The 13,773-nt window shown below is 37.7% G+C and overlaps 1 protein-coding gene across 7 annotated transcripts in view; it reads left to right on the top strand.

The window, feature by feature from the left end:
• CENPC (centromere protein C) overlaps nt 1-13,773 on the top strand; it is an 89,799-nt gene that overhangs the window by 44,119 nt on the left and 31,907 nt on the right. For all 7 annotated transcript variants that reach the window (XR_004526687.2, XM_019928105.3, XM_019928103.3 and 4 more), the window contains 2 exons: nt 4,950-5,141; nt 10,696-10,957. Coding sequence is in view for 6 of the 7 variants with exons in the window: in XM_019928105.3 (XP_019783664.1) it covers nt 4,950-5,141; nt 10,696-10,957 (454 nt within the window). In the remaining variant the exon portion in view is untranslated. The remainder of the gene's footprint in view (nt 1-4,949; nt 5,142-10,695; nt 10,958-13,773) is intronic.

Raw genomic sequence — 13,773 nt, 5'->3', positions numbered from 1 at the left:
GTGTTTTTATACTTGTTTTCTAGTCTCATAGTGCTGTGGTCAGAAATGTTGCTTAATATGATTGCAGTCTTCTTACGTTTACTGAGACTTGTTTTGTGGCCTACCGTGTGATCCATCCTGCAGAATGTTCCATGGGCACGCAAAATTTGGATGGAATGTTCTGTATATATCTTTTAATTCCATCCGATTTAATATGTTGTTTAAGGCCAGTGTTTTCTTGTTGATTTTCTGTCTGGATGATCTGTCCATTGATGTAAGTGGGGTTTACACTTCCCTACTCTTACTTTTACTATCAGTTTCTCCCTTTATATCTGTTAGTATTTGCTTTATATATTTAAGTGCTCCAATGTTGGATGCATATATATTTACAATTGTTATATCTTCTCCTTGGATTGATCCCTTAACCATTATATAATGTCCTTTGTTTCTTGTTAGAGTTTTTGTTTTAAAGTCTGTTTTGTCTGAAGTAAGTATTGCTACCCCAGCTTCCTTTTGATTTGCATGGAACACCTTTTTCCATTCCCTCACTTTCAGTCTGTGTGTGTCTTTAGATCTGAAGTGAGTCTCTTGTAGGTAGCATCTATATGGGTCTTATTTTTCAGTCTTATTTCTTTTGACTGGAGCATTTAGTCTATTTACACTTAATTATTAATAGTTATTTATTTGTTACCATTTTGTTAATAGTTTTGTAGTTATTTTTTGTTCCTTCTTTTGCTCTCTTCCCTTGTGATTTGATGTCTACCTTTAGTGTTATGTTTGGATTCTTTTTTCCTTTTTGTGTATATGTCTGTTATGGCTTTTTGGCTTGTGGTTAACATGGAATTTATATATAGCAATCTATATGTATTACATGATTATTTTAAGTGGCTGATCTCTTAAGTTTGAATGCATTTTAACAACCCTGCATTTTACGCCGTATTTACCGTGCTTAAAATTTTTTGACATCGTATATATATCATGTTTTATTTATCCTTTAACTACTATCCCATAACTACGTTATGGATATAGACGACTTACTACTATTGTCCTTTAACCTTTCTACTAAGTTTATAAGTGGTTGATCTACTACCTTTCCTGTATATTTGCCTTTACCAATGAGATTTTTCCTTTCATGATTTTTATATTCCTAGTTGTGGCCTTTTCTACTTAAAGTCCCTTTAACACTTTTTATAAACCTGGTTTCATGGTGCTGAACTCTTTTAGATTTTGCTTGTCGATAAAACTTTTGATCTCTCTTTCAAATCTGAATGATAGCCTTGCCAGATAATCTTGTTTGTAGGTTTTTTCCCTTTTGTCACTTTAAATATATTGTGCTACTCCCTTCTGGCCTGCAGAATTTCTGCTGAAAAGTCAGCCAGTAGCCTTATGGAAGTGCCCTTGTATGTAACTAGTAGCTTTTCCCTTGCTGCTCTTAATATTCTCTTTTTAATCTTTCTTTTTTTTTGGCCATTTTAACTTGTTTTTCTAAAAAATTTATTGACGTATAGTTTATTTACAGTGTTGTGTTAATTTCTGCTGTACAGCAAAGTGAGTCAGTTATACATATATACATTCTTTTCATATTCTTTTCTATTATGGTTTATCACAGGATATTGAATATAGTTCCCTGTGCTATATAGTAGGACCTTGTTGTTTATCCGTCCTATATATAATAGTTTGCATCTGCTAATCCCAAGCTCCCAGTCCTTCCTTCCCCACTCCCCCTCCCTCTTGTCAGCCACAAGTCTGTTCTCTATGTCTGTGAGTCTATTTCTGTTTCATAGATATGTTCATTTGTGTTGTATTTTAGATTCACATAGAAGTGATATCATATGGTATTTGTCTTTCTCTTTCTGACTTCACTTAGTATGATAATCTCTAGGTCCATCCATGTTGCTGCAGATGGCATTATTTCATTCTTTTTTATGACTAATATTCTATTCTGTATACATATAACATGTTCTTTATCCATTCATCTTTCAGTGAACATTTAGGTTGTTTCCATGCCTTGGCTATTGTAAATAGTGCTGCTATGAACATAGGGGTTCATGTATCTTTTCTAATTAAACTATAATTGTTTGGGTGTATGCCCAGGAGTGGGATTGCTGGGTCATATGCCATTTTAATTTCATTGTGTGTTACTGTGGTCTTCTTTGGGTTGATCTGGTTTGGGACTCTCTGTGCTTCCTGAACCTGACCATTTGTTTCTTTTACCTCATTAGGGAACTTTTCAGTTATTATGTCTTCAAATATGTTCTCCGCCCCTTTTCTCTCTCTTTTTCTGGGACCTTTATAATGTGAGTGGTAGTACACTTGATGTTGTTGTCCCACATGTCTCTTAAACTGTCCTCATTTCTTTTTATTTTTTCTCTTCAGCTTGAATGATTTCCACTACTCTGTCTTCCAGTTCACTGATCCATACCTCTGTAGCATCTAATCTGCTGTTGATTCCTTCCAGTGTATTTTTAGTTTTAGTTATTGTATTTCTTCAGCTGTGTTTGGTTCTTCTTTATAATTTCTAAGTCTTTGTTAGAAACTTCTAATTTCTCACTGTGTTCATCCATTCTCCCTAGTTCTTTGAGCATCTTTATTAAGATCATTATCTTGAACTTTTTATTGGGTAAAGGGTTAACTTCATTTCATTTAGTTCTTCTAGGGCTTTATCTTGTTCCTTTGTTTGGAACATATTCCTCTGTCACCTCATTTTGCCTAATTCTCTTTTTATTTCTATGTGTTTAGTAAGTTGGTTACAGTTCCAATCTTGGGGAAGTGGCCTTCCTTATGAGATGTCCAGTGGGTGCCCAGCAGTGACCTGCCCTCTGGTCATCAAAGCTATATGCTCTAGGGGTGCCCTGTGTGGGCTGAGTTGGCCCTTCAGTTGTGGCAGATTGATTACTGTGGGTGCACTGGTAGGCAGGCTTGCCCCCATCTGGTTGGTTTTCTGGCCCTGCATAATGTGGAGGCTGCTGGCTGCTGGTGGGCGGAGCCAGGTCCTGGGGTGGCTGGGTGTGGTGCTGGCGGTCTTGGAGCTACTGTTGGCCTGCTGGTGTGTGGGGCTGTGGCCTGGGGAGGTGGTTCCTGGGGTTGATGTTGTCTGCTGGTGGGCAGGACCTGTTCCTGACATGGGTGGCTATGAGGCCCAGGGTGTCCTGGTGCTGGTGTACATTCACTGGTGAGCAGAGCTGGGTCCTGGGATATTTGGCTGTAGAGCCCTGGTATTCCTTGAGCTGGTGTCAGCCTGATGGTGGGTAGGGCTGAATCCTGGTGGTTGGCTGTGGGGTCCCAGGAGTCCAGGGGATAGTGCTGGCTCACTGGTGAGTAAGGCTGGGTCCCCACTAGGCTAGCTTCTTGGCCTCGGGCATCCCAGGACCGGTGCCAACCAGCGGGTGGGAGGATCTGGGTTCTGGCACTAATAAGCTAGAGAGAGGATTCCAAAATTGTGCTTGCCGACAGCAGTGTCCTTGTGATATAACAAGTTCACCAAAATGACTGCAACCAGTGTCTGTGTCCCCAGGGTGAGCTCCAGTTGCCTCCTGCCTCTCTGGGAGGGTCTCCAAGATCAGCGGGTGATTCTGACACAGGCTTCTTTCAAATTACTGCTTCTGCCCTGGGCCTTGGAGTATTTGAGATTTTGCCATTTTAATTACAGTGCCTTTGCCTGTTAAGAGTGGAGTATGTATTTCCTGTAGCCCTCAGGTTCTTGTGAAAGTAAGCCTCACTGGCCTTCAAAGCCAAACATTTTGGGGGGCTTGTCTTCCTGGTACAGGAACCCTAGTCAGGGGAGCCCAGTGTGGGGCTCAGACCTGTGGCTACCTGGAAAGAACCATGCAATTGTAATTATCCTCCTGTTTGTAGGTTGCCCACCCTGGGTCTTGACTCTGTCTTATCTCTACCTGTCTTATTGTGGTTCCTTCTTTATATCTTTTGTTGTGGGAGGTCTTTTCTGCTAGCCTTCACATTGTTCTCATCAATAGTTGCTCTGTAAATAGTTGTAATTTTAGTGTGCCTGTGGGAGGAGGTGAGCTCAGGGTCTTCCTACTCCACCATCTTGGCCACTGCCCCTGGTCTTATATACTTTTATGCAGTTCATTTACTCTGTGAGTTTCTTACTTGCTATGATTTTAACTCCTTCTTTGGATCTCATAGAAATCTTTGTGTCAGAAACTCAAAAATCCTAGTCTTGATCTACTCATTGGTCAAGAAAATTCTTCATTACATCTACTAACATCTAATGTTCTAAATCTTCTGAAAAAAAGAAAATTTCCATTTTTAAACTCATTTTGGTGGTTGTGCATCTTTTAGATGTAATATTTGTATTAAAATAGCTTCTATTTCTCTGATTTCCCCTTCTTCCTGGTTGTCAGTCTCAAAAACAAAACTAGAATTTATCTGTCCCTTTTCTTAGATCTTTTCTTATCTACCTGCTTGTGTAGTAAAATGAAGTTACTATTGATGCCAAACCTTTTCATTAGCTTTTTATTGCTTGCCATAGTCGTTGTTTTAAAAATTCTTTTTCCTCTTTAAATTCTGTTTAAAGAAACAATCTTTTTTCCTTCATATAGGAAAGATCTCTTTATTGAAAACTTCCTTAAAATATTCTCTTCCATGAATTAGATTGACAAAAATCATGAATTATTTTAAAAAAGAAAAGCAGTAGTTAACCTTTTTTTACAGGGGACTTTAGTAGTGGAAGGAGTCATATATTTCATTTTTCCTTTTCAGAGTATACTTTTTTTTTTTGATTCAGGAGTATATGTTAGTTATCATGCGATGTGAAAAGTTTGCATTTAACTGAGAGAAAGTTGTAGATTTTATTGAGAACATGTGACTTTTAAAAAATAGAGATGAAAAGCCCACAGAATAAATTTAAGAAGTTCCTGTAATTGAGAGGTTTTTTTAATAATCTGCTCTGGTTTTCTGAATATTCTTTGGTGCAGTAGATTTTGAATTGTTTTTATTCTTTATTTTAGGAAGCAAGAAAGGTAGCACCAATGTTCCTCATGCAGAGAATCAGAAAAAAGATAAGGAACACAAAAAGAAGCGTTTTTCAGATGGGTCCAAGAAGAACAAAATTGTACCTGAAGAATTGACTTCAACTGTCACAAGAAGTCGAAGAATTTCCAGACATCCATCTAATTGGTGGGTGGTAAAATCAGAGCAGAGTAAGTATTTTTATTTAAATTATGTTCATTCTATAAGAGCCTCTATGTTTGATTTATACTCCCATTCTCTTGAGAAAAATCTCATGAGGAAAAATTTAAATTGGATTATCAATAGAAATATTAAATCAATTAATTATAAAGATATTTATGAGGCTTTATCATATACAGTATTCTAGATATAGGGATACAGCTGTGGAAGAATAAAACCAGAAATGAAAAATTGCTGCTCTTCTAGGACTTACGTTCTACTGGAGGAAGATCAACAATATAGATATATAATTCATTCAGTGATGGGTAATTGAGAAAAACAAGGCACATAAAGATTAGAGTTGGGAAGTAAATGGCAGAGCTGGGAGTAGATAGGAGAATGGAGCAGAATATTGTTTTTGTAAAAGGTAGCAGTAAGAGTTGATTAGGATCTTTCAGAGCACATATATGAATAAAGTGAAGGAGGGAGCCATGTAAATAATTTGGTGTGGAGCATTCCAGACCAAGGTAACAGTATTAGTATAATAAAAGTACTGATGGACCATGCTGGAAAAGCTTGAGGAATGTCAAAAAGTCAGTATGGCTGAAGAAGAGAGTAAGCCAGGGCAGATGAAGTCAGAGAAGCAGGCTGTGATAATGAGTTTAGACAAAGTGTATTGGGAAGCTGCTGGACAATTTTAAGCAATAAAGTGACCTGATTGACTTATCTTTTAAAAGGATTATTATTACTGCAGTGTAGGGAGGGAACTAGGACTGGGCAAAAATGGAAGCATGGAGAGTAGTTAGGAGGAGGTTGGAGGGAAGAGAATGGAAATGGTTGGATTCAGGATATTTTTGAAGGTAAGTCACAGAAAGTACTGATGAATTGGAGTGAGAGCTGGCTTCAAGGATGATTCAGATTTTTCTGCCTGGACAAGCAGAAGAATGGATCTACTGTTTGCTGCGGTGAGGAAAGGTTTACTGAGATGAGGAAAGATATGAGAGAAGCAGATTTGGGAAGGATATCAAGATTTTACGTTGTAATATGTTAATTAGATATCGAAGTAGATATATTGAGGAGATAGCTTGATAAAATGAGTCTAAAGTTGGGGGGAAAGATCTGGGAGGACATATAATTAGGGAGTTATCAATATAGAGGTGATCATTAAAACTTCAGGACTACTTGAAATCATCTAGTAATAGACTATACTTGGAGAAGAAAGAAAGCTAATAATTGAGTCCTGGGAGACTCCAATGTTAGGAGTAGGGAAGAGAAAGGAAGATCCATCAAAAGGACTGAAAAGGAGCAGTTAGTGAGGTTAAAGGAAAATGAGGAGAACTTAGGGTTATAGAAGTGAAGTAATGAAAGCATTTTAACTATTGGGTGATGAACTATTTTAAATACTGCTCATGGCCTGAATTAGATGAGAGCTAAGAATTGACAATACGGTTTTGGCAACATGGAGGTTGTTGGTCACCTTGATAAAAATTGTTTCTGTAGAATGATGAGACCAAAAGCCTGATTGGAGGTGGGGTTCAAGGGAGTGTAGGAAGTGAGGTAGGAAAGACAGTAAGATAAAGGGACATAGCAGATGTGGGGTCAAGGGAAGGTGTCTCTCTCTTAATATGCAAGATACTACTACATCAGCTTATCTACTCATGAAAACGACCTTGTAGAAAGGTAGAGGATAAATATAGGATCACAGTCCTTGTGTAGGCAAGGGGTAGGGTGTGGTCCAGTCCATAGTAAAAGGGTTAGCTCTAGACAGGAGCAAGGACAGTATATCATATAAAAGAGGAAAGGCAGGGTATATGGCAGCACTTAGAAATAGGTTGGTAGAGTTGATGGTGCGAAGGTAAATGTTGGGCAGTGGAGACATTGAATAATATCCTCCAAACTGAGAAGGAACTTTGAGACTGAAAAACCAGGCAACTCCATAAAGTACAATTATGAAGTTTATTTTGGTTGTAAAGGCAGGATCAGGTGGTTGATGATCTAAAGGCATTTGCAGCTGCACTCCGCACAGCCAGAAGGGGTACAGGGAGATTTAAAGGGGCCAGAGCTAAAAATAGATTCTGACTACTAGGGAGAAGCACATCTGCACAGATAGGAACCAGGGCTTTTCCTCCCCTCCGAGGGTCTCATTTAACCATCTGAGTCAGTAAAGGCATTCTTCCAGTTTTCATATCAGATTAAGGCAAGGATAAAAGTTGATAGGGAACGTATCTGGCTTGGGCATATTCCTTTTGAGGAGGCTAAAGCTCAGTCACACTGAGGGGAAGGGGATGGTACTGTGGGACTAAGAAGGAACTGACAAAATGGAGTCAGTGTAGTTCAGCCACACAGTGAAGATGTACTCTTCTGAACATTTCTGTTTTCTTAGTGGAATAGTAAGCAGGGTCATCAGGTAAAAGTGAAGTGGGAAAGGTGATAATGGATGTCTGAAGTTACCTTGTAGTGATAGGATACAAAGCAAAATCAGCAGAGAAAAGTTACATGGACAGTCTGAAGGAAATCGTGTGCAAGCTTCCAAGAGTCTTCTCCCAGTGCATTCATACAGGAGGCACTTAGTTCCTCTAGCTAGTTTTGACAAGTTTGTAAAGTGTTTATCAAGGAAGCTCATTAGAGATTTAGTGCCCAAGATTTTATTGGCGATGGTCACCTAGGCACCCTCTGCCTAGCGTGTCCTAAAATTACAGGCTCCCTGAAGGAAAAGCAAGTATTCGTCATAAACCATATTTTTTGCACAAGCAGTTTAGGCACACTAAACCACATTTACCAGTTATGAAATGATGGGAGCCCTCCTGAAATTCAAGTGCCTACACGCTACCCAAGGGCTAAGGGCTAACTTTGCAAGCAGGCCTTTCAAAGGATAGCATTCTTAGACCTGCTATGCCAGCTCTTTTCTGTATAATATGAAACAATTATTGTTTTGGTAGAATTTTTTAAAGGAGATGATCATGGAAAGATTGGTATATGGTAAGGTAACATTTACATATGTAGATACTATCGAGTGGGGCATTTAAATCAGTAAGTGAGAGACTAGTACATATGTGGCACTGTATCTGTGAGGTCTTGTTGCTACGAATTACTGAATTGTAATCCAGTAAGAAATGTTTATTCTGTTGCAGCTCTTCTTGGATTTTTGAGTTAGATCTGAGTTCAAATTATGATTCCTCCTCTTTGAGATTACTTTTTTCAGTTTCTCACTCTGTAAAATGTGATTACCAATACTTCCACCTCATTAAGTTGTTATAAGTATTAAATGGCATATACTTAGTATTAAAATGTTAACTACTACTGTTACTCCTATGGAGAACTCATCTTTTTGACCCACGTTGCTGGAAACTACTATGGTCAATGAACATGTAAATATATGGATTAGTAAAAGTCTTACAGAGCTTGAATAAGTATGCTGGAACTCCAAAATTTACCAAAAAAAGACCTGAAACGTATCAGTCCTGAGATATGTTGGGTTGCTGATCAAGTAGGGAGTCACAGAAGTGGAGGAATGCTTACAGATCACCAAACTCCTTCATCTGATGGAAGCAGAAACTAAGTCTGAAGCATAGAAAAGCAACATAAGTTCCCCCTAAGGTTATAGACCTTTGTGCTAGAATTGGAAAATAATGGAACCCAGATTTCTTGACTCTTGATCTACTGCCTGTAGTGTACATGTGACCCTCCTGCTTTTTCATATATGTCAAGAAACATTTATTGAGTTTCCACTGTGAGGCAGGAATGGTGTTAGGCTGGGCCAGGTCTAGATGAGGCAAATGAGCAACCTAGAATGGGAAATTTAAAGAGACACTTGGTCTAAGGGTTGTGTGAGTGACTTGGAGTAAACACCTTTTTAAATTTTCCACCCTAGTTAGAATTTTTATTTTTTCCTTATGAGAACTTTTAAGATATACTCTCTGATAATCATTTTGCAATATATACATATATTAATTATTGTATTCTGTACCTTAAACTTGTACAGTGTTAATATGTCAATTTTTTCCCAGTAAAACTGGGAAAAAATTTTTTTCTACCCTAGGCTACTCTTGCTTCACCATAATCCTGCCCTTGCTGTTAGGCATGAGGAATATAAAGATAGGTAAAACATCAATCTTGGTCTTAAGGATTGCCAGTCTGCTGGAAGAGAATGATAAGTAAACAATCAGATGTATGATAAACATTGTCAAAGGACTGAGAGAAAACTACCTAATTTAGCCTTGGGAATTAGAGAAGGCTTCCTGAAGATTGGATTAGGAGTCAGCTAAGTGACTACTGCCTTTTTTTTTGATTTGTCTGTTTGGAGGAGAGTGCTGAGAGTTACGATTAATGAAATAAGCACTCTAGATGTAGTAATAAATTAGAATTTAAAATATTTAGACTTGATCCTTAAGCTATAGGTAATCACGAAAAGATTTTAACCAGGATTGTCATGATTCAGTTTGTGTTTTCCAAGGATGATCCCTTGAAGCAGTGTGAAGGATGGATTGAAGAATGGCAAGCCTAGAGAAAGGAGATCAGTTAAGAGGCTGTTTTAATGATCCAGATAAGAAATGATAAAAGTCCCTGCTAGGGCTTCCCTGGTGGCGCGCAGTAGTTGAGAGTCCGCCTGCTGATGCAGGGGACACGGGTTCGTGCCCCGGTCCGGGAAGATCCCACATGCTGCGGAGCGGCTGGGCCCGTTAGCCGTGGCCACTGAGCCTGCGCGTCCGGAGCCTGTGCTCCGCAACGGGAGAGGCCACAACAGCGAGAGGCCTGCGTACTGGGTGGGGGGGCGGGGAAGGCCCTGCTAATGACAGGCAGCAGAGCTTAAAAGAAGAGGATTTGAGAGACATTTAAAAAAAAAACAGTAAAATGACAGGATTTAGGGATTGCTTGTGGATAGGGACAGGAGTCTTGGATGACTCAGATTTCTGATTTAGGCATCTGGGTAGTTAGTTATACTTTTCATTAAGATAGGAAATAAAACCAGAGTGGCAGATTTGGGGGAGAGTGATAGGTGAATATTGTAGATATCAGCATGTAGATAGTAATTAAAGTTATGGGTTGATAGGTCCCTCAGAGAAGGTACATAGAGTGAGAAGATGAAGCTGGGACCTTGGGGAAATACCAGGATCTTAAGGATGACTAGAAGAGTAGTGGGCAGAGCCAGAGAGGATGGTTTTGGAAACTCGTGATAAATTTAAAAGGTTTGGTACGTGTATCTATAAATTGAGGAGCTGCATAGTTTATGAATTTAACTTGAAAACAAATATAGCCTATGAGGGACTTCCCTGGCAGTCCAGTGGTTGAGACTTTGTCTTCCAGCGTAGGGGGTGCGGGTTTGATCCCTGGTCGGGGAGCTAAGATTCCACATGCCTCGGGGCCAAAAAAAACAAAACATAAAACAGAAGCAATATTGTAACAAATTCAATAAAGACTTTAAAAATGGTCCACATCAAAAAAAATCTTAAAAAAAAAGAAAACAAATACAGCCTATGAGATTGGGGTGTGTATGTGTTTACATGTAAAATATAAATCATGTTGGTATTTTAGTGAGCCAAATAATCAAACATTATACTAACTTTAGGTTATCATTTAATCCTTTAGGTCCTTTTTCTAGCAATTCTTCAGTAAGAAGTGAATTGTCATTGTATCATAACAGTAAACAAAAACCTGCTGAAAAAACAAACCAATCATCTAAGAATACTGGGAAAAAAACTATTCCATTTAAAAGGCAGAAGAGAACTGATGAAGGCAGCTCAAGAACACAGAAGGTTTTAAATGCTAAAGATTCTGGTTGTTCCCAGAATGAGTCATCGGAAAGTGGTGAGGCAGACCCAGCTGAGAAGAAAAACCTTAATCCTTCTAGGTAATAATGTCTCTTATGTGTACAATGCAGTTATTTTTGTTTGGCATTTAATAATTTGTCTATGTTATTTAATCATTTATATAGAGGCAATGTTACATAAAGGAGTCTGCAGTCTGACAGACCTGCTAGTAAATCCACGCTCTGCCATTAGCTGGGTGACACCTCAGGCAAAATAGTACTCTGAATGTTTCCTCATATTAAAATGGGGAATAATATATAGCACATGGGGTGTGAGTGATAAATTTAATAAGGTAAGCATTATTGTCGCCTAACAGTCCCTTTATTAAAATTGTGATAAAAACATATAACATAAAATTTATCATGTTACTCACTTTTTTTTTTTTTTTTTTTGCGGTATGCGGGCCTCTCACTGTTGTGGCCTCTCCCGTTGCGGAGCACAGGCTCCGGACATGCAGGCTCAGCAGCCGTGGCTCATGGGCCCAGCTGCTCCGCGGCATGTGGGATCTTCCCGGACCGGGGCACGAGCCCGTGTCCCCTGCATCAGGCAGGCGGACTCTCAACCACTGCGCCACCAGGGAAGCCCTCTTAATCACTTTTAAGTGTATCATTTGAGTTGCTTTCTTTTAAATGAGGTTAATGTAATTACAATAATCAGGAATACATCTTAATTCTATCCCCATAAGATGATTAGTTAACATATTTTAGTGCTTACTATGTATCAAGTATTCACTAGATGCTTTCAATAAATTCTCATCAGTCCTGACAACGTACTGAGGTAAGTATTGTTCTTACGCATTTTTGCTTTTTGATAGAGCATTCACTCATTCATTCATTAAAAAAATAATACATATTATGTGTGAGAAACTGCAGGTGGTGGGGATGTATTGAAATAAATGATAGAGTGCTCTAAAATACATTAGTGTATGTCATTATAGTGCATACTATCTAAACAGTTCATTGAGTAGTGAATTTCCCCCCACTGATTTGTAATGCCCTCTCTGTCTTATATCAGACTTCCATATTTATATTAGCTTGTTCCTTAATATCATTTGATTTTCATTAAGAATCTTAAGAGGTCGATAGGACAGGTGTTAGCTCTCTTTTTACATATGAAGAAGGTACACTTAGGTTAAATAGTGTGTCATTGGATATGTAGGTCTTTTATTAGTCTAACTGTTTTTACTTGAATGTATTAATAATGATAAATAACTGTTTTATTAAACAAAGCAGATAAGCCTTAGCTATGGGTTGAGAGAAATACTAAGGTATAAAAATTGAGTTTTTATGTTGAGTTTCTGAATTTGAGCTAGTACCCCTAAAACAAATCTTATCTTATGCACAGTGAGAAGGAGTTAGTCTAATGAGAAATATCCAAAGTTGATAGTTGCTACAGTCATCTACTTAAGAAAGCCTGTTGGGTATCTGGATTCATAGAAAGGAAGATCTTTGAGACATTTGTTTAGTTAACCTGTATAGTCATTAAGCTAGTTACTATAAATAAAAGATCAAATATGTAATTATTTTGGTATTCTACTTGCCATAAGGTGGGAAGATAAATCTTTGTGGTTACTCAGTGGCTCTCATGGAAACCTCAAAGATAATATAGATTTAAAAAGCATGTTAACAGTATTATTGTTCCGTATTTAGGAAAGGCAAAAAAAAAGAGACATTATTACATTAAAATATGAATATGTCTAATTTGTCTAAGGAGTCTTCCTGATTAGAAATATTACGTGGAAAAAATATTACGTGAACTTCTCCTTTATACAAGTAACAGATATTAAAATTTTAACTTGAATAAAGTGATATTTTTTGCTTCTTATAACCTAGTAACCATGGTCATTAATTAAACTACAAGCTAACACCCTTATTCCCCTCTCAAAGCGTTTAGGAAAAAAAAAAAAATCTTAAATAGCTAGTGCATTTAAAGTGTAAGAAGCAATTACCCTCTAGAAATCTTTGAATTTCTCTAAGCTTTTTAAAATTTGTATAAGCACTTAATTTTTATATTATTTCTATAGCCATTTGGAACAGAAGTTTACTACATTAGATTTTTTAACAGCTTTATTGAGGTATAACTCATATATAGTTCACTCATGACATGTGTAGAATTCATTGGTTTTTATTGTATTCACTGATAGTGCAAACCGTCAAAATAGTCAATTTTAGAACATTTTCATCATTAGGGTCCTTTAGCTATCATCTCCCTGTTCCCCTCCCCAGCAACTCTACGGAACCACTAACCTACTGTCTACAGATTTCTCTATCCTAGACTTTCATATGAGTGAAATCATATAGTACGAGTTTTTTTGCATTGACTTCTTTCAGTTTGTGTATTTTCAAGTTTTATCCATGTTGTACCATGTATCAGTAATACATCCCTTTTTATGAGTGCTATTTCATTTTGTTACATTATGTTTTGTTTATCATTCATCCATTGCTGGACATTTGGGTTGTTTCTACCTTTTGGCTATTGTGAATAATGCTGGTATAAACATTTGTGTACAAATGGAATTGCTGAGTCATATGGTAACTTTACATTAATCCTTTGAGGAGCTGCAAGACTGTTTTCCAAAGCATCTGCGCCATTTTATATTCCTACCAGCAGTGTTTAAGGTTTCCAGTGTCTCCACATCCTTGTCAGCATTTGTTATTATCTGATTTTTTGATTCTAGCCATCCTAGTTGGTATGAAATAGCATCTCATTATGGTTTTGATTTTCATTTCTGTGAAGACTAATGATGTTGAGCATCTTTTCATGTGCTTATTGGCCGTTTGCCAATCTTTAGAGAAAGATTTACTCAGATCCTTTGCCTGATTTTTTTGGGATTGTCTTTTTTTTAAATTGAATTATA

This window comes from Tursiops truncatus, chromosome 5 (assembly GCF_011762595.2).
Source record: "Tursiops truncatus isolate mTurTru1 chromosome 5, mTurTru1.mat.Y, whole genome shotgun sequence".
In the NCBI taxonomy this organism is placed as follows: domain Eukaryota; kingdom Metazoa; phylum Chordata; class Mammalia; order Artiodactyla; family Delphinidae; genus Tursiops; species Tursiops truncatus.
The sequence above is the reverse complement of the archived record's forward strand: the minus strand, read 5'-3'. Positions and strand labels throughout refer to the sequence as shown.